Source organism: Sciurus vulgaris (genome assembly GCF_902686455.1).
Source record: "Sciurus vulgaris genome assembly, chromosome: 10".
NCBI classification, from domain to species: Eukaryota; Metazoa; Chordata; class Mammalia; order Rodentia; family Sciuridae; genus Sciurus; species Sciurus vulgaris.
Window position 1 is genome coordinate 117755745 of NC_136470.1, and position 19817 is coordinate 117775561.

Below are 19817 nucleotides of genomic sequence, written 5' to 3' on the forward strand. Positions count from 1 at the left end.
TTACCTCTTCTGGATCCTGCTTTCTCTTTATTCTGAACAATGCTTTTCTCTTTTTTCTTTAACATCTTATTAATATGTCTATAATATGTTTTGATTTATCTGGAATTTGCAATTGTTTTTCAGGGGGAGGGTTGCTCAGAGGATCTAGTCTGTCATGCTGTTGTAGTAAAGTGACTTCCTGCTCTTGGCTAAAATGTGAAACTATCTGAAGTTTCTAGAGTGACTAATAGAATACAGATTCTTCATATATTTCTTTTTCTTTTCCCAGGGTAATCATGGAGTCCCAGGATCACCTGGAGAAAAAGGAAATAGGGGAAATTGGGTAAAGTATGCAGGCATTCTGTTCTTATTTCTACTGGGTAAACTGATATCAGCCATTTATTTTTAAGTTGTGGGAAGGAACATTTAGTGGTTTAAAGACTAGATTGAGAGTTAAAGGACAGGCAATGTTAGGTGACTGGAATGTTTACTTAGGACTCTGCTGATAGTGAAACAAGGCATGTAAATCCAGGGACTTAACCTTCTTTGCTTTAGAGCCACAATTGTGTCCCTGCCTAGCTCACAAGTTTTTCATGGCTCCCTGTTACTAATGATTTAGTCTTCCATCCAAGGCTGTTCAACCACATTCTTCACTAATCTCAGTTAAGTCAAATTGTCCTTCTGGTCTCCTGAGTGTTCCTTATGTATGCCTACCACTTCTGAGTCTTTGCTCATACCAGATGCCCTTCCTGGAATTCCATCTTCAGTGCTTATTTGAATATTACCTTTCTCCCAGTGACCAGCTCCTTTCTTTCTTCCTAATGATGGATTCCTTCACCATGTCAGTCTATAGTGCTATCCCTTTTTCTTCATTCTTGCAACTTTCATTTTTTGTTCTAGCTTCTTGATAGTGATAATATGCAATAATTTTATTTCTACGTAAGAGAAGAACCATACCTGGTATATGTACTTCAGCTTTCCCTTCCTGTGCCCATGGCAGACATTGAGTACAGAATCCAGCATGGCTGAAGGTTCTTTCTCAACACAGTACAATGTTTAGCTTCTGTTGTTTGATAGGATTAGATAGGGATAGGGGTTGAAATTTATTCACTTATCCTTTGTCGTCCTCATGAAATTAAAGCAATGTTTTTACTCCAAGAATGCACAATTAATGGTGTAGCTCAACTTCTTGATAAATAAAACAGTAAGAATCAGAAGACTGCCTTATTATTGTGGTTTAAATTCCAACTAGAAGTGTGTTGATCAGATTTTGGAGAAGGAAAGGGGCACCATACTTCCTTAACAGTACAGAACTTTAAGTTTCAAGTGTATTTGTTAAATTCAATAAATACTTGTCAAATACTTCCTAAATATGGGACATTTTGCTACAAAGTAGGGTTCAAAGATAAATAAGTCATGGCAATTTATGACCAACATAGAGCTTATTAACCTGTGCAGGAGATAAAGTTTATATAGGAAGAACTGCAATACAAGGTAGGTTTTGATAAAGAATATAGGACGGTGCAAACAGAGAGTCAATGGGAGCTCAGTGACTTGGAGAGGAGACTAAAAGAGGGTGACTTTTCTTCACCTGATTAAGCATCAAAACTTATTGAGCCTCTATTGTAATCCAGGCATGACCGTGTATCTCAGAACTGGTCTCTACACAGAGAGAGACATTAATGAAGTAATCATGGAAGTCGTTCTAAGATTGCCACTGAGATCTGTGCACGGGGAAGGAAGTGACAGAGGATCCAATTCAGCTTGTGCAGTCAGGAAGGCTTCTTTGAGGGAGTGAATGAAATTTGAATTATCAGTAGCAGTTAATGATAATGAGGGAGAAGGGAGGAGGGCAAGAGAACAACCTACCATACTAAGAACTCTGGCATTTAAGCAGGTGCTAAGGGTAGCAAGGACCCTGGCATTACAGGGAACACAGGAAATCAAGACTTAAAAACTCAGGTCTTTTGTTAGTAGGAAGGGAAGAGATGCTTAAGGAACAGTCACAAGGGAAGACAGTGTTAGGAGAACTCAATGTAAGATTCCAATTTGGCAATAGTAGGAGATGAAACAAAAAGTATAAAGAGTGAGAGGACAGTCTTGACTGAGTAATCAAGGGATATTAGAAGTTTCTGGGGAGACATATGCTTGAAGGGAGAGGACATGTTTGAAGCTAGAGGTCTGGGAGTTTACTCTGGAAGCCCAATGTCTGGGTCAGAGAAAGGAGGGACTGGAAATAGGGCAAACTGTAAAAGCATCTGTATGCCGGACTACTGAACATTTTAATTTCTTCTTTCTGGTCCTAGAAGATGGTGTGTTTGTCAACTTTTTGTTGCTGTGACCAAAATACCTGAGAGAATGAAAAATTTATTTTGGTCATGATTTCAGAGGTTGCTGTGGGTCTGAGTGAGGCAGAGCATCAAGGTCAAAAGGCATGATAGCAGAGCAAGGCTGAGCGGTTCATGGCATCCATAAAGGGGTGGGGGGCGGGTGGGTAGAGACAGACACGTTGATTTTGAAAGGAAGGGCCAGGGACAAGATAAACCCTTCCAGTACAGCCCTACTTCCACCCAATAGGCTCTACCTCCCAGTAGTCCATTCAGCTATCAGTAAATCAAATGGATTAATCTATCAATGAGGTCAGAGCTCTTATGATCCAATCATTGTCTAAAAGTCCCACCTCTGAACCTTGCTTGTTAGGGACCATGATTCCAACATGTGAGTTTTTGGGAAGCATTTCAGATCCAAACCATAATAGGTAGGCACATCTGTTTTGCAAATGAGAAAGGGAATCAAAGAAATTTGCCTATTAAACTGGGCTTGGTAGCTCGTGCCTATAATCTCAGTTACTTGGGAGGCTGAGGCAGGAGGATTGCAAGTTTGAGGCCAGCATTGGCAACTAAAGTGAGACTGTATCTCAAAATGAAAAATATAGGGGCTGGGGTTGTGGCTTAGTGGTAGAGCACTTGCCTAGCATGTGTGAGGCACTGGGTTTGATTCGCAGCACCACATATAAATAAATAAAATAAAGGTCCAATGACATCTAAATATATATATATATATATATATTTTATATATATATATACACATGTATATATATATACACACACACAATAAATGAATAAAATAAAGGCCCATTAACATCTAAAAATATACATATATAAAAAGGGCTGGGGATGTATCTGAGAGGTAAAGTGCCCCTGGGTTTTAATCCCCAATACCAGGAAAAGGGGAGAAGAAATTTGCTTTTCTAGTATATTAAACAGCAGGATTGGAATTTAGAATTACTTTCCTCCCTTTTACCATTTTAGTAGGACATGACAGAGGTACGGAGAAGTCTCAAATAAGATTATGAGGGAGCCCCTTTTGGAGCCTAGAGAATGGTCCATTTCCTGTGTGTCTGAGAGCTGAACAGTAGTGTGTCTGTTCCTCAGATGTTCCCTCCAGAACCAGGCACCCGGCATGGAGGCTGCCTCCCACTGTGGCTCTGTAAGAACTTTGCATAGATTGCACTGAATCAACAGGTTTTAAGAGAAGCAGTCATTTCCTTATCACGTTGTAGTCCTTTGGTGAGTTACTTTACCTCTCTGGCTCCCTGCCTGCAACAGTTAGGAGCTCTGGAAACATCATTCTCTTTCTTCTTTTATTTTTTTCCCATGAGGTCTTACTCTGTTAATGCTGCTCACATCCATAATGGACAAAACTCCCCCTCTCCTTTTTTTTAATGTGTGAAAAAATCAAGAAATTTTTTTATGGGTGGAAAAATCAAGAATTTTGATAGTAGGGAGGTCTGGGTCCAGCTTCCCAGAGCCTCAAGTCCCTCACGTACAAGTGGGTTAATTCTGAAGAGGTGAGGTGAAGCACACCTAGGGTTAAGCACATGGAAGGGTTCCAACAAAACATCTTTCCTACCTCTTGACTGCCTTTTTGACAGTGAATACTTTCAAGTTCAAGTACTAAGTTGCTCTTTGAGCCTGATTCTTATTTTCCCTCTTAGTGTTCCTTTCCTTTTAGGCAATAGGAGATTTTGAAAAGTGACACTTTTTTTTTTCTTTGTAATTTAAGGGCTTGACAGGACCACCCGGACAACCTGGAGAGCGTGGAGAGCCTGGGCTGAGAGGAGATCCTGTGAGTAAAGATTGGGGGATTTCTTCTGCTTTGATTCCAGGGACTTGAGAAATGTTTGCTGGTGGCACAAAGGCGAAGAGCTCTTTATTATTCATTAATGAGGCATCTGTTCAGCCTATCTTTACTGCATTGCAACAAACAAGAGATCTGAGAGTAAAATCCATGTCACAGAACATTTGGGTTCGTAAATAGGTTGGAATTTTAATTGCATCAGGTATCTGGGGTTACTGGATGGGTCTGGATAATAAAAACTGTCCACTTTGGTTGTGGTTTTCTTTCTTTGTTCTTTTAAAGAAACATTCCCTATAATATCTTTTTTTTTTTTTTTATTGATTGTTGTCTGTTTGAGTAAACAACCTTTTATTTTCTCAGGGAGATTCTGGAACTGATAGTTATATTCGAGGCCCTAAGGGGGAAAAAGGAAGGCATGGACATCAGGTAATATGACCTCTGTTTGCTTTGGGGGATGGTATGCAATACAGGGGAATGGATGCTAGATGGTGCAGAAAAATTGGGTATTCTTAAGAAGCTAGAGAACGAGGCTGGGGAGATAGCTCAGTTGGTAGAGTGCTTGCCTTGCAAGCACAAGGCTCTGGGTTTGATCCCCAGCACTGCAAAAAAAAAAAAAAAAGCCAGAGAACAAGTCCATGGGACTCCATCATCCATGAACACAGGAGTCCTGACTGGTAATCTTCACTTACTTACATCTTGTCCTTGCATTCTTAGTTTTTTTCCTATACAAATTCCATCTCCCACAACATTAGTAATACCTTACCAGTTATTTTACCTCTTTTGTTCCTGGTTTCCTCATTACCAAATGAAAGCATCTGACTCAATGATGCCTAGGATTCTTCCACTTTAAGCATTTTCCAATTATAAAATTTAAAAGATGTTCACAATTATCATGTCACAGGCTTGCTCTCCTTTGTAGTCAGAGCTGATTGATGTGTATTGGGTACTAGCCATTTTTTAAAAGAGGAGATCTTTGTCTAGTTCTAAAGACTAGAAGCACCATGATAGAAGACATCACGGAAGAAAAAAGACTTGTTAACTTGACAGATGCTAATTTCTTGGAAGCCATTTTTAGATTTTTATGTCCCAGACATTAAAATGCATGATTCTGAAAAATGACTAAAATAATCCAAGTGCTTCAGTCCTCACATTTCCCCATTCCTAATTTCTAGGAATGAGGTTGCATAGCAAAATATTTGTAACTAGATAGGAGCCTAGGAACCTCTATTTGCTTCCAACCCCAGTTTTGCATTATTTGACAAAACTGTAGGACATTGGCTCTCCTCCCTAGATTGTGTCTAGATAGCATCCATGTTATATATATCCAGATCCTAAGTTAAATTCAGTTTGTAACAAGTTTGTAATTATTAGGTAGTTATGAGAAAACCACCAGGACTTGGCTGTAAGAATATTTCATCCTGTCATTAATTATAGTTTTGAACAAACCCTATTGAGAATGTTCCCTTTGATGTTATGATCAGAGAGTCCTTTGAAGGGTCACTCAGTTGTCTGCAGGATTGAGCTAAGGAGACATCAGGGAAGCAACCCTTAACCCATCTGGGGCTCATCTGTAAGATGGGAAGAATGGAGAAACTATTCTTGGGAAGAAAGGTTGTGATCTGAGCATAAAATGGACTTGGTTCTGTGGTTTGCTCAAGGTTTACTGCTGGGAAGAAACCTAGGCCTCTAGACAAAGTGTCTAAGGCTATGCCCATCACGGAACCATGGCTATAATGAGAGCTGCATGCTCACAGCTTTCAGAGGCCTCCATCCTGATTTTAGCCAAGTGTTAACTTTGAACATCAGCCCCGAATTGTGTGTGTAAATGGAAATTGTAAACCTCTGAGGCAATGCCTTGTCATATTGAATTTACTTCCCATGACTTCTACTCTCATGCTGTGCTCAGAGAAGGGTGCTAACTATCCTTTGAATAGACCTGGGTAACAGAAGGAACTCCCACAAGTTACATAAGCCTGCAGCTGTGGCTGCTGACATTCCAGCTTAAATGCTATCAGAAGATGGATCTTTAGGGGGCAGTCTTTCCTTGGCGCTGTTTCTGAGATGAACCCAAGAACAGATTCAATGTAGCAATTTGGTTGGGGAAGGTTCCCTGATGAAGCAGTCATTTCAACAAGCAGAAACTAATATATCCAGAATCAGGGAAGGAGTGGAGGATCAGTCATGCCAGCTGGGAGTGTGAAATTAACACTTCTGGGAAGAATGAAAACCAATCTAACCTTTTGGAAAGGCAAAATGTGAATAAATCAGCACTGCTGTTTAAAAAGTGTATAAAATATTATATATAAAATATTATATATATAGTGTATATATATATATATATATATATATGTATGTAGTCAAGTAACAGACAGTCTATCTAGTAGTGTTTAACTAGTAAATGTGTTTGAAATCCAAGTGTGGATGACTTCAGATTTGGTGCCTATCTCAGTGATACCATGGAGACGCAGCGGTTTGTTGGGGACACAGCCCCTTTCCTTCCATGCTGCCCTCCTCAATGTGTCAGCATTTGGTCTGTAGCCCTGGAAGCTCTGAGCATTTTGTCTTCACTTTTACGTAAAATGCCAGGAGGAAAGGGGCTTTCCTTTCATCTGGGTGTTTTCAGCAATATTCTTTTCATAGCTCATTAGCCATAACTGAGTTCTGTTGCCCCATTTCAAGGAATTCAGAGAAAGCAAATATCTGGAAAAAGGAAATGTGATCACCATGAATGGATTAGATCTATTCTCATTCACCCCTTGGAGGCTTTTATTTATTTTTATGTATTTATTTTTGTCTTGGGGATTGAACTCAGGGTCTCATGCATGGTAGGTTCAGTGCTTTACTACTGAACTAGATCCACAGCCCTGGAGTTGGGTACAGTGTTATTCCAAACACAATAGATTTTCATAACAAGGAGGAAAGGGGAGAGGCTATTGTGTAGGCCACCACTGTCTGCCATAGCTTAACCTCTAGCCTTTCTAGGCCTAGCAATTTACCCAGAAGCTAATCATGGACCAACACAGATTTAGCTCCAAGGGTGGTCATTGCAGTGATTTTTAAAATAGTAAAAAATTGAAAATACTCAAATGTCTAATAATATACTTGTATGCATCCTGCTACTTTCACTCAATGAAATATTACTAGGCAATGAAACATAATATAGAAGACTATTTCTTGACATGGAAAACACCACGATGTAATATTAAGTAAAAAAAAGTAGGTTTACCAAACACTATTCAGTGTGAGTTCAAATTTGTAGAAAACTTCTGTATCATCAGAAATTATGCACTTCTTTCCTTAACTTTGTTCTCTGAATTATTGAATAGTCTATGATGAATTGGCGTTACTTTTTACCCTAATTTCTCATTTTGAAAAATTTCAAATCTATGGAAAATAAACTGTAGTTGGAAGAATGAACCTCAATTGGTACCATATTTGCTTTATATCTCTTTATACACACGTGTGTGTGCATTTTTATATTCAAGTATATTCTAAGAAAAATGACTTCTATATTAGCACAATATAACTATCACACTTGAGAAACGATATTTGTACAATATTACTTTCTAATGCACCGTTCATATCCAAATTTCTACACTTGTCCCATGTCTTAGTGAGTTTGGATCACTATACTACAATAGACTGGGTGCCCTAAATAGCATGTATTTCTCACAATTCTGGTTGTTGGGAATTGTAAGACCAAGGCACCGGAAGATTTGGTGTCTGGCGAAGGCCCATTTCCCAGTTCTTAGATAAATATTTTGGCTCTTATCTCACATGGAGGAAAGACTTCTAGAGTGCTCCTTCAGGCCTCCTCCATAAGGGCACTAATCCCATTCACGATGACTCCACCCTTACCACCTGCGTTACTTTCCAAAGCACCAGCCTCCCACTGTCATCACCTTGGAGATTAAGATTTCAGGATGAGTTTTTTGGGGAAGAGACATAAATATTCGATCCACAACACTCCATTATATTCTTTGTTGTTGTTCCAGTATGCAGTCGACGATTAAGCAGTTATTTCAGTCATCTTGCCTTTTTGGTGTCTTTTCACTATATCAGTGGCCCAGTTATTTGTGACATTGACATTCCAGACTAGTTATTTGACTAAATTTGCCTCAATTAAGATTCATCAGATGGTTTCTCCATAACTAGAGTCAGGCTAAGCATTTTTGGCAGGAGACTCAGTAGTGCTATACATTTATCAGTGACAGGCAGGGATACTGTGTTGGCTTGTGTCATATTGGTGACATTAAGTGTGATCACTGGATTATGTTCACCAGATTTCTCGACTGTGAGCATACTTTTTCTTTCTTCAAATGAATAAGCAGTCTGGGAATGATACTCTAAGATTATAAATTTCTTATGTCCCAATAATCTTTTTACCCAATGGCTCCAGCATCTGCCCAGATAATTCCTTCACTATGTTGGCTGCAAAATGCTATTTACTACCAGAGTGAGAAAATGATTAATCTTTTAAGAAAAAAAATCTTTATTACATTCAGAACTATTGTGAGAAGACTTTATTTATAGCCTTCTCCCGTCTACAACCTACTTTGGAAAAAAAGCCCATAAAAGTAACATTTATTACAGAAATTTGGGAATATAAAGTAAAATGTAGAGGAAAAATTATCTACAGTTCCAGTAGCCAGGGAAACCATTATTTTACTGAACTTTCCTAACATATGATAGCAATTATTCTCCTAGAGAAAGTCAGGAAAGTGTCCTATGGGCTTGTTACAAAATGTTCTAGTGTAATATTTTTAAAAATGAGGAATCATCTTTTTTCCTTTTTCCATATTTGGGACAAATTATTTTTTCACACAACTTAGCAAATTTTAAAAGGACAACATCATAGCACAAACTTTCTACTTTATATACTTTTTAAAAAAGTCAGATAGATGCATTTATTTTTGCTGATCTTAAGGATATTCAAGAAAAAATTGAATAAAAAAATAAAAATATATGACAGTGTTTATAGGATGTTCTTGCTTGAGATTAAAAAACGATACATTTATGTCTACTTGTGAACACAGAAATTTTTTTGGCATTTCATGAGAAGCCTTCTTTTCTCAGTGGCTGCCTTGGGAGAATAAGCTTAAGAAGATTTGCTTTTTAATTTTGTACTCTTTCATTTTTGTGCATTATGCATTTTTTATCATGACATATTTAATTTTTCCAATAAACACAGTATTTTAAGATAAACATTGGAATTCTAAACAAATACAGTGACAAGAAGTCAGCTGTCTTAGAAATGCAACTATGAATAGAAGAGCTATACAGATAAATCCTGCAACCCAAAACCCATGAACTAGCTGAGTAGACAAATGAGCAATTTGGTTAATCATTCAGATGTTTCCTCTTCACGATGCTAAAATCTGAACTTTTGGAAGCCCTTGAAATGTACGTATCAGCATGTAACCTTAAACCCAAATCAATACTTTTTTAAATATTAAAAATATATCATGAAATATCCAAGACCCTGGAAAAGATGTAGCCAATACTATCACGAACACAAGCCTTTGTCAACCCATTACAGAATTTAAGTAAAACTTTACCAAAATAACTGGTCTATTCAAATATATCCTCCAGTTCTCATCAGGGGAAGCCTCCATATTGAATTTTCCCCCTTTTTCCTTTGTGTTTGTATCATGTATATGTTCTTTATAAACTTTAGGGAAAAAGCATTTTTGTCATAATTTGATTAACACTTCCCTCATATTATGAAATATTTAAATTACTTCAGAATTTAATGTATTATAAATGAGAGTTGGAATGAACAAATTTTCACAAGACATTTTTTATTTCTGCATTTCACATTCTTTCCCCACTTAGGTATTCCACTTAGCCTGTAGCCTCACTAAATAATTATCTGAAATATCCCTTCTTGGGCTACCCATGGGGTTTCCATTTCTCCTGCAAGAGGGACTCATTCCTTCTGGATACTAATCATTTCTCACTTCTACCCCACAGAGGTGAGAGCACTGGAGCGTTTCCTCATCCTGGTTGTAAAATCTCTCCCTCATTGCCTATACACTGATCCCTCCATGTGCAGAGTCACACCCTTCTACCTTCTGTTTCTGTCTGCCACTCAGGACCCTATAAGACCTGGGTAGAAAGGGATGTGCCAATATTTTCCTATATTAAGCATGTTGAAGAATGTGTATGACTGCTTTCCAGTATGGTGAACCCTGAGGAATCATTAAAGGAAGAGTCTGTGGGGAAAGACTACTAATCTGTGGGGAATACGCCCACAACATTAATGTTTGAAACATGAGAACTCAATGTCAGTTTGCTTCTTGGGGAGTGATGGCCAATGGAACTTTCTGAGATCGTGGAAATATTCTCTGTGTGTGCTATTCGATATGGTAGCTACTGGCTACATGAAGTTACTGGGTACTTGGAATGTGGCCAACATTGAATTAGGAGCTAACTTTTAATTTTATTTCATTTTTGTTCATTCAGATTTAATAGCTGCGTACAACTAGTGGCTTCTGTATTGGATGGTACCTATATAGAGACGAAAATCAGAAGCGTGTGGCATTTAAACTGATCTTCCCTTTATCTTTTACTTTTTAGGGTCTGTCCGGTTTCGATGGACCTCAGGGGGAAACTGGAAATGTTGGCCCTCGGGTAGGTGTAACTGCTGGTTGTTTATTTTCTCTGCCTTTGTGGAAGAGGAAGGTATATCTGGAGTGAGAAAGGGTTTCCTTCTCTGAGGTCTCTGCTTTCTTTCTTTTCTTAGGGGTCACGAGGAAGACGAGGTCTGCCAGGGTTGAAGGTCAGTGCTTTTCTGGAGAGAGCTACTCTTTTTTAAATGTATATCACTGCTTTAATAGTTCTCTCTGAGGTCAAGGGGAATGCTGTTGGGCTGGGAGGTTGTATTGGAAACCCCTGGGAAGTTATCATGGAGATCTTTTTCATGAAGAAGGGAAGTTTTTGTGGTTCTCTGCTTCCTCCTCAACTTGCTATATTTTATTTAGATCGAGAAGAAGCTCATACCTTAGAGAAGGACTTTCACTTCTGATATGATGATTTTTTCCATGGGTGCACACAGCACTCAGTGTCTAAATGAAGGAGAACGGTTGAATTCTTGCCATTTCCAAAGGAGAGATGGTGTGGTTTGATGGTGGGATGGGGAATATCCCTGTGAGAAACCTGTTTTATTAAGCATTTATCTTGTACCTGGTGCTACATCAGACACTTACATCATCTCATGTAAACCTTTCCATAGGACCACAGGAATTTTCATGGGCAAGAGAGGAAATACAGGATTAGCAAAGAGAAGTGACTTATCTGAGGCATCCCAGCTAATAATCAGTGGGGACGGGATTCCAATCTCATGTCTGATCACAAAGACCACGATGCTCTTTGAAACCTCTGTACAAAAGAAGTCATTTTTTTAGACCTCTCTCTGACATAGTCTGATGATACTTTGCTTGTATTTCCCCAGCATTCTCATGATTTAGGGATGGAGAAGAAATGAGATTGACTTATATCATTTTATATTGATTTCTCACCATGAGGGATGAATATTTAACTTTCTCTTTCCACTCCTTCTCTGTACGCCTCTCGCCACCCTTGCTGCACCTTTATTTTCTCCATTTTTTCATCAAATCAATTTATTGTGCACATGATAACTAGGTGAATATGATTTATGGCTTTACACTTTTTGTTTTTATTGGATTGTCCCCTTTTCCCCTTAATCAATCAATTGCAAAGCTCATTGACAAATGATAAACTCCCCAAATATTCAAGTATATGAAGATTATTTTCCTTAAACTCACCCCTTCTCCACCTCTCCTCTTCCACACTAATCCAGGCTTTTTACTCGCTGGTTTTCTGTGGGACAGATTTTGGAACAGCATCCTTTCATCCTGGGAGCAGAGGTGAATGTGTGCAGACTGTCATATTAAGAATTGGAGGCCTCGTCTTTTCATATATTATGATTTTTTTTTTTTTTTTTTTGGGTACTGGAGATTGAACCCAGAGGCACTTAACAAGTGAGCCATATCCCCAGCCCTTTTAATTTTTTTATTTTGAGACAGAGTCTTGCGATGTTGCTGAGGCTGGCCTTAAATTTGTGACCCTCCTGCCTCAGCCTCCCAAGTTGCTGGGATTATGGCATACACTGCCTGCCTGGCTTCATACATTGTAATCTTTGTGTGTGTGTGTGTGTGTGTGTGTGTGTGTATGTGTGTGTGTGTGTGTGTGCTGGGGATTGAACCCAGGGACTTGTGCATGTGAAGCAGGCACTCTACCAACTGAGCTATATTCCCAGCCCCACACATACATACATTGTAATTTTGATGTGTTCCTGTAGTGGTTTGCTTTTATGCCTATTCAATTTTTTATTTTTAAATAAGACATAGAAACATAACTATTTTCAGGCTTCAGGGTGAACTGGGTTTATCCAACATGTCAGTGGCTTGCTACTTGGCAGGATGTTGGAGCAGTGGTCTTATAGACCCATTTATGTTCTGAGGATGTAACTTGCTAAAGACCAGTCAGTCCAATGGATGACTGTAGCTTACGGAGGTACTGAATTCCAAATTATAGTACTCTATTATATAGGAAAATATGGCTCATTACTCTCTATAAAATTAGATCTGCTGGTTTTTGCTAGATGCATAATAAAATGCAATCATGAATAAAATTTTATTTATGGAAAAGATTGTGTTTATGGTAAATAAATTCATGCATACACTTTTTGGCAATAAAACAAAACTTTAAATTTGTTATGATAAAATTAAGAATATCACTAATTTTTAAAAGTATCTAAAAACCTGTTACCCTTCAGCAATTATTTTCATATTTGTGTGTTCCCTTTACTTATATAAATATTAAAGGGTTATCATAATGTCTATACTGTTTTATATTCTGATCTTCCATGTTTCTGAATTTTCCTATTTTCACTTTAATGCATTACATTTTGCTCCATTGAAGTAGCACAGTTTGCTAAACTATTCCTCTTTTGGGCATTTGGGTAATTTCTATTTTGCTTGATATCACGGTCAGTAATAAAACAAAAACTATAAGATTCTTGTTTTGGTTTTGGTTTTGCTTTGCTGCAATTATTTCCTTAATGTAAATATATGAGTGGAGTTATAATAAGAGCCTGAACTTTACCATACAGAGTCACATTATTTTCACAAATGTTGCACTACGAAAGTCACTAATGTGATATGCAAATTAGATTACAGTCTGGTTCAAACTTTCTAGTTATATTCCTTTTAAAACTTGGTTCATACTTATAAATCTAGAGTCTGCTCTTGAAAAAAAATGGAACAATATAACAATAATGATTAATAGAAGTGCCAGATAGTTTTTATAAACTTAAATAGTGCAGGTAATTTGAGCCACATAGTGATGAATTCTGGGTTTGAGGTTTTGGCTCTTTATGCATCTGTCACTAATCAATGAGCCAGTCTTTCTGTGACTAGCATGAAAAAGAAGGCAGAATAATTCACAAAACTGGAATTATTCCTTATCTTGGAAAAATGTCTTTTCTGTAGAAATGAAAATAATAATTTGGGGAGTAATTTTGGGGAGTTATCAAATGAATCATTTTAACAATTCACCCGTTGCCTAGAGAGCTAGCTAAATGCTCCAAGGACCCTTAGGGTTTTCAAGCCAATATTCTATTATTTTTCCATGTGCTCTGTGTGCCTTTGTCCTGGCGTGTCATGCTTGATCAACATTCTACTTCCTTGCATGAGATAAGGGTCCTTGACACCAGTGAACATTTAATCCATATACATTAAAGAGAGGGCTGGACTTTTAGGAACCAGTTTTCATATAAAATAGGAGTTTGGTTATTTAGACAAAATAGTTTTGCTTCTATTACTAGCTGAGATTTTGAAAAGAGATGTGCAAAGACCAGAAAAGGCAGCGTGAGTCTGGTCTTGCATTTTCCCAGCATGAGTGGAAACCCCTCGTGTGTCCCCGCCATCTCCATTCTCAGGGGGGTGTTGATCACAACCAGTCAAATATTTTTTGAGTCTTTCCCTTGGGGTTTTCAAGTGACATCTTGCAGAGAAGGCTGCCCTCACCAGAAGCACTGATGATGCTTTTTTTTTTTTTTTGACAGGGTGTGCGTGGAGAATCTGGTGAATGGGGCTACCCAGGAGAGATTGGGTATCCAGGCTCACAGGTTATATCAGATAACTTTTTTAAAAAATTTTGATTATTATCACATAGTTATTGTACAAAATACAACTTCATATCTTCACATAGCCATATTTAACTTGGTTTTAATGCTGAAGGACATTTGTATGAAATGTTAAATGCATTGTTTGATAGGATATTAAATCAGAGTGGCCTTGGATACCTTCCTTCTAAGGCCTCCTAAAGGAAATTATATAGCCCCTCTTATGAGAAGGTTAAACCACAACAGCTAATATTTATGGACCTCTGTGTCCCAGGTACTACAATAAGCACTTGAATTTAACTCACTTGAATCCTCACTGGGGGTATGGTTGGTTTCTTATTATCCCTGTTTTACAGGGAAGAAGTGGAAAGGGGATGAGGAAGTTAGGTGAGTTGGCTGAGTCATGCAGCTAAAAAGTTATAAAGTTGGGATTCAAACTCAGGCAATCTGGTTATAAAATTGATGTTCCTAATTACTGCCTTTGAAGCTGTGCATTCGAACTATTCAAATAATATTTAATTTTTAACATTATATTTAATTTTCAATATTATCTCAAATAATATTCATATTTATTTAACACTGTACTCAATTTGGCAGGAAAAATCAACAGAGAGTTAATTGAGTATCTGTTATGCACACAGTACTCTGCCAATAGACCTGGGACATTCAGACCATTAAAGGCAAGGGTCTTGCCCTCAAGGACTTCAATGTAGTGGGAGATTATAAACTATCCAGTCATAAGTGGAAATTTGAACTTTCAACCAGTTCTTTTGAATCCTCTAATCATAAACTAAATCTATCATCGTAGGCCCTTCTGGAATGCTTTATAAAAGTATTCCAGTATACTTTCTTTTAAAAACCAGATTATTTCCAAGTATCCTCAATGGAAGAATTTTAAACAACCATTTCACTTGTCTTGAATCACTCTTCATAACTACAAATCCTTTGTCAGGTGAACATTTTAGAAGTTTCTGTTAATTTAAAACTTGACAAAGGTACTAAGGAACGAATGGGTAATCAAAGTACAGTTGGAGATTGTGTTTACTTTATGATGGAAAAATGGTATCTGAACTCAGGGGGAAGCAACTAAAATATATTTTTTCCATTTTCTTTTTGATCACTGGCTTAATTCACATTTGGACCCCCTACCTCTGTCACTTCCTTGCTTTTCCCTCTATACCCACTTTATTGTGTTTCTGGGTGAAAGGGATGCATGTCATGCTGGGAGCTGTGAGCAAGAAAATCAATAAAACCTCTCCTTAATTCTCACCTTCCCACTGGGATGTGGATATGAGGGTCTATTTAAATAGACAATTGTCAATACCTCACCTTGGAGAAAGAAAGCTGTGATCAATGCTTCTATTGGGAAAGTATTTCTCAGAAAAACTGGAGAAAAATTAAAGTAACAAAAATCAGTAAAGTAAGATAGATTAGAGGAAAAATGAGCAATTCCTCAGCAACATAGGCAAAGAGATTAAGCTATTTAAATGTGCCTTTAGTTCTTGATAAAATGAAAAAAATATCTCTCATCCTTAGGCCTTGTGTATATCAGGAAAAGGTTAATTTTTCAAGGGAAATCAATATCCTAGCTGCCCCTCTAATCCCCTTTTAGGATTTAAAGTTAGTTGGGTTGAATTAAAATATAAAATCTATGTTTCAAATTGTGGTGCTCAACGGACTCAGGAGAGATTGCTAAAAACATAGATGCTGAGGACCTACATCCTATACTGCAGACGGAGTGGGTTGGGAGTGAGTGTTCCGTGGTTGCTCCAGCGTATGGATGCCACTGATTCAAGTTTGATAAATGAGATAGTGATGGGGGAGGGCACCCTGATTTGTGCTTCCTTAGGCATCTGAGATGATTCTGTGGCTATAGGGAAGATAAATGTTTCTGTTAAATTGGTTGAATTTTAATATCACCTTTGGTCCAGGGGCCAAGAGGAAGACAAGGACCACCAGGAACTTTTGGACAAAAAGGGTTACTGGGTGCCCAGGTAGGTTTGAAAAACCAAACAATTACAATTCAGCTGCTAATTAACAGTAATTGATTTAGATGCTTGAGTGTTCCTGGATGACCAGCCTAAAATCATACTGTATGTTCTGGGGTCTGTGGGTATCAGGAATTTCTAGAAAAACTAATTTGATTCAGTGGGTGCTGATCATCAGCTATGTACCCCCTTCTATTATGGATTTATTGTGGGAATATGGTAACACATGAGGCAGGGGTGTGAGCTTTAAAGGTATGTGAACAAACTCATATTTATCTATAGTGCAAGACAAAAATAATAGTACAAGAGAAGTATAAATAACTAATCTGCTCCTCGTAAATACATAAGGAAGCATTTTGTAGATAAGAACACTGAGTCCCAGGGAGATTAAATGACTTGTCATCCAGACAGTGAGTGACTGAACTTCCCTCTAATTCGAGTCTTTCTAGTGCCTATTCTACTCCTCACCTTGTTTCCTAATGGTTCATGGAAAGGTCAGATGGACTGGGAGATCGTGAAAGTGGCTCCCTGAGGAAGGGAGCATTTGAGATTGCCTAGAAACCTAAGCAGCAGGATGTGAGTCAAGAACGACAGCCTCTAACAGGGGACTCAAAATAGCAGCTCCAGGATGGCCCAAGCCACAGTTCTGTCCTCATTCTCTCCCTGGGTGTTTCAGTCAGCTTTTTTGCTGCTGAAAACAAAAATACCTGCCAACAACAGTTTTAGAAAAGGAAAAGTTTATTTGGTGCTCAGGGTTTCAGAGGTCTTAATCCATAGGCAGTTCATTGCTCCGGGCCTGAGGTGAGGCAGAACATCATGGTGGAAGAATATGGTGGAGGAAAGCAGCTCAGGACATGGCAGCAGGAAGCAGAGAGAGAATTCCTCACCAGGGACAAAATATAAACCCTAAAGGCACAGTCCCAGGGACCCGCCTCCTCTACTCACACCCTACCTGCCTGCAGTTACCACCCAGTTAATCCCTATTGGTGGATTAACACATTGATTAGATCAAAGCACTCATAAGCTGATCATTTCACCTCTAAACTTTCTTGCATTCTCTCACGCATGAGCTTTTGGGGGACACCTCATATCTAAACCATAACACTTCTGTCAGGAAAAATCTAGCCCTGTAAATTTTTGTGTTATTTTAAATGTCACTTGAAAGTATTTTCTTTTTGGATCAGTTTTAAGTCCAGGCTCTTGTCTTCCCAGTCTTTTAATTGAATCATGTTTCCCCTTCGGTTCAGTTAGCTTTTTGTAGTTGTGGCCAGAATACTCAGCACCCCAGTGACCCACCTCCTCCAGCCATGCTCCATCTATCTCCTGTTACCACCCAGTCAGTCCATTCAAACAAGGGTGGGTTGATTAGTTTACAGCTCTCACAATCCAATCATTTCACCTCTGTATATTCCTGAGTTAACAGGAGTTTTTTTTTTTTTTTTGGGGGGGGGGCACTTCAAATCCAAACCATAATACTTCTGTAGTACATAGATAATTCCTCCAATTCTTAATTATGTGGTAGATGTGTATACCTTACTCCCCCTCCCAAACTCTCAGTCATATTGTATATTTTGTATGTTGGAAGATAAAATTGATTAATTGTACTAAATATTGAAGGTTAAGCACCATGATGGTTTATGGGCATGTTGCCAGTTCCAGACCAGTTCAATAATACGGATGTTCCTTGACTTACGATGGGGCCACATTCCCCCCTGAACCCATTGGAAGTTGAAAATATCATTAAGTCAAAAATGCATTTGAGAGTTCGATCGGTAGCGGAGCGGAGAGCCCTGAGCAGCCCCACAGCCGCAGCCAGCCTAATTACCATCACAACCGGGGAGGATCCACAGCTGCCACAGCGGGCCGGTCACCATCACTGCAACCATGAGCAGCCACCCGCCAACCCCCACCCCCGTAGCCCCCCCACCCCAGCGCTGCCCACACCAAGCCGGGCACCAGAGAGCGAAGGCCCAGGCGGCCTTACGTAGGCAGCATCTGCCTGCGGGGACAAAAGGTCATTGCAACGAAGGTTTTGGGAACCGTAATATGGTTCAGTGTAAAAAAAAAACGTATAAAGTTTCAATAGGAATGACACCAAGGAAGATGTAGTTGTACACCAGACTGCCATAAAGAAGAATAACCCCAGGAAGTACCTTCGCAGTGCAGGAGATGGAGAGACTGTGGAGTTTGATGTTGTTGAAGGAGAAAAGGGTGTGGAGGCAGCAAATGGTACAGGCCCTGGGGGAGTTCCGGTTCAAGGCAGTAAATAGCGGCAGACCCTAACCATTATCCACGCTACCCACGTGGGTCCTCCACGCAATTACCAGCAGATTTATCAGAACAGTGAGAGTGGGGAAAAGAATGAGGGATCGGAAAGTGCTCCCGAAGGCCAGGCCCAACAACGCCGGCCCCAACGCAGGCAAAGGTTCCCACTGTACTACATGCAGAGACCCTATGGGCAATGACCACAGTATTCCAACCTTCCTGTGCAGAGAGACGTGATGGAGGGTGCTGACAACCAGGGTTGAGGAGAACAAGGTAGACCTGAGACAGAATATGTATCTGGGCTACAGACCACGATTCCGCAGGGCCCCTCCTCGCCAAAGACAGCCTAGAGAGGATGGCAGTGAAGAGGATAAGGAAATTCAAGGAGATGAGACCCAAGGTCAGCAGCCACCTCAACGTGGGTACCACTGCAACTTCAGTTACCAACACAGACGCCCAGGAAACCCTAAACCACAAGATGGCAAAGAGACAAAAGCAGCCATCCACCAGCTGAGAATTCATCCATTCCCCAGGCTCAGCAAGGCCGGGCTGAGTAAATGCCGGCTTACCATCTCTTACCATCATCCTGCTTAGACATTCAACAAGAAGAAATTAATATGAAATTCCAGCAATAAGAAATGAACAAAAGATTGAAGCTGAAGACCTTAAGTGCTTGCTTTTGCCCGTTGACCAGATAACTAGAACTATCTGCATTATCTATGCAACATGGGGTTTTTTATTATTTTTACCTAAAGATGTCTCTTTTTGGTAATGGCAAATGTGTTTCTTAAAAAAGCCTGGTTTTTCTCAATACCCCGTTAAAGGTTTTTAAATTGTTTCATATCTGGTCAAGTTGAGATTTTTTTAAGAACTTCATTTTTAATTTATAATAAAAGTTTACAACTTGATTTTTTTCAAAAAGGTCAACAAACTGCAAGCACCTGTTAATAAAGGTCTTAAATAATTAAAAAAATGCATTTAATAGACCTAGCCTACCATGCATCATAACTTGGCAAAACAGCACACTGTAGAGGATCAATTGTTTACCTTCATGGTTACTGACTGGAAGCCATGGCTCCTTGTTGCTCTTCAGCATCACAAGACACTATTGTACCACATACCGCTAAACCAGGAAAGATTCAAAATTTGAAATTTGAAGTATACATTTTACTAAATTCACCATTATAAAGTGAAAAAAAGTCATTAAGTCAAACCATTATAAATCAGACAGTCTGTAACAAGAAAGCCAGATGGTTAATTTTGTGTCCCTTGGTGATTTGGGCTATGGTGTTGTT

At 38.9% G+C, this 19817-nt stretch overlaps 1 protein-coding gene and 1 pseudogene across 4 annotated transcripts in view; both read left to right on the forward strand.

Moving 5' to 3' along the window:
* LOC306638137 (collagen alpha-4(VI) chain-like) overlaps window positions 1–19817 on the forward strand; it is a 157080-nt gene that overhangs the window by 99937 nt on the left and 37326 nt on the right. For all 3 annotated transcript variants that reach the window (XM_079101271.1, XM_079101269.1, XM_079101270.1), the window contains 7 exons: window positions 269–322; window positions 4045–4107; window positions 4480–4545; window positions 10699–10752; window positions 10865–10900; window positions 14210–14272; window positions 16201–16263. In XM_079101271.1, the coding sequence (XP_078957397.1) occupies window positions 269–322; window positions 4045–4107; window positions 4480–4545; window positions 10699–10752; window positions 10865–10900; window positions 14210–14272; window positions 16201–16263 (399 nt within the window). The remainder of the gene's footprint in view (window positions 1–268; window positions 323–4044; window positions 4108–4479; window positions 4546–10698; window positions 10753–10864; window positions 10901–14209; window positions 14273–16200; window positions 16264–19817) is intronic.
* LOC306670427 (Y-box-binding protein 1-like) lies at window positions 17952–19495 on the forward strand (annotated as a pseudogene). Its single transcript has one exon. The product of its transcript is annotated as a Y-box-binding protein 1-like (transcript).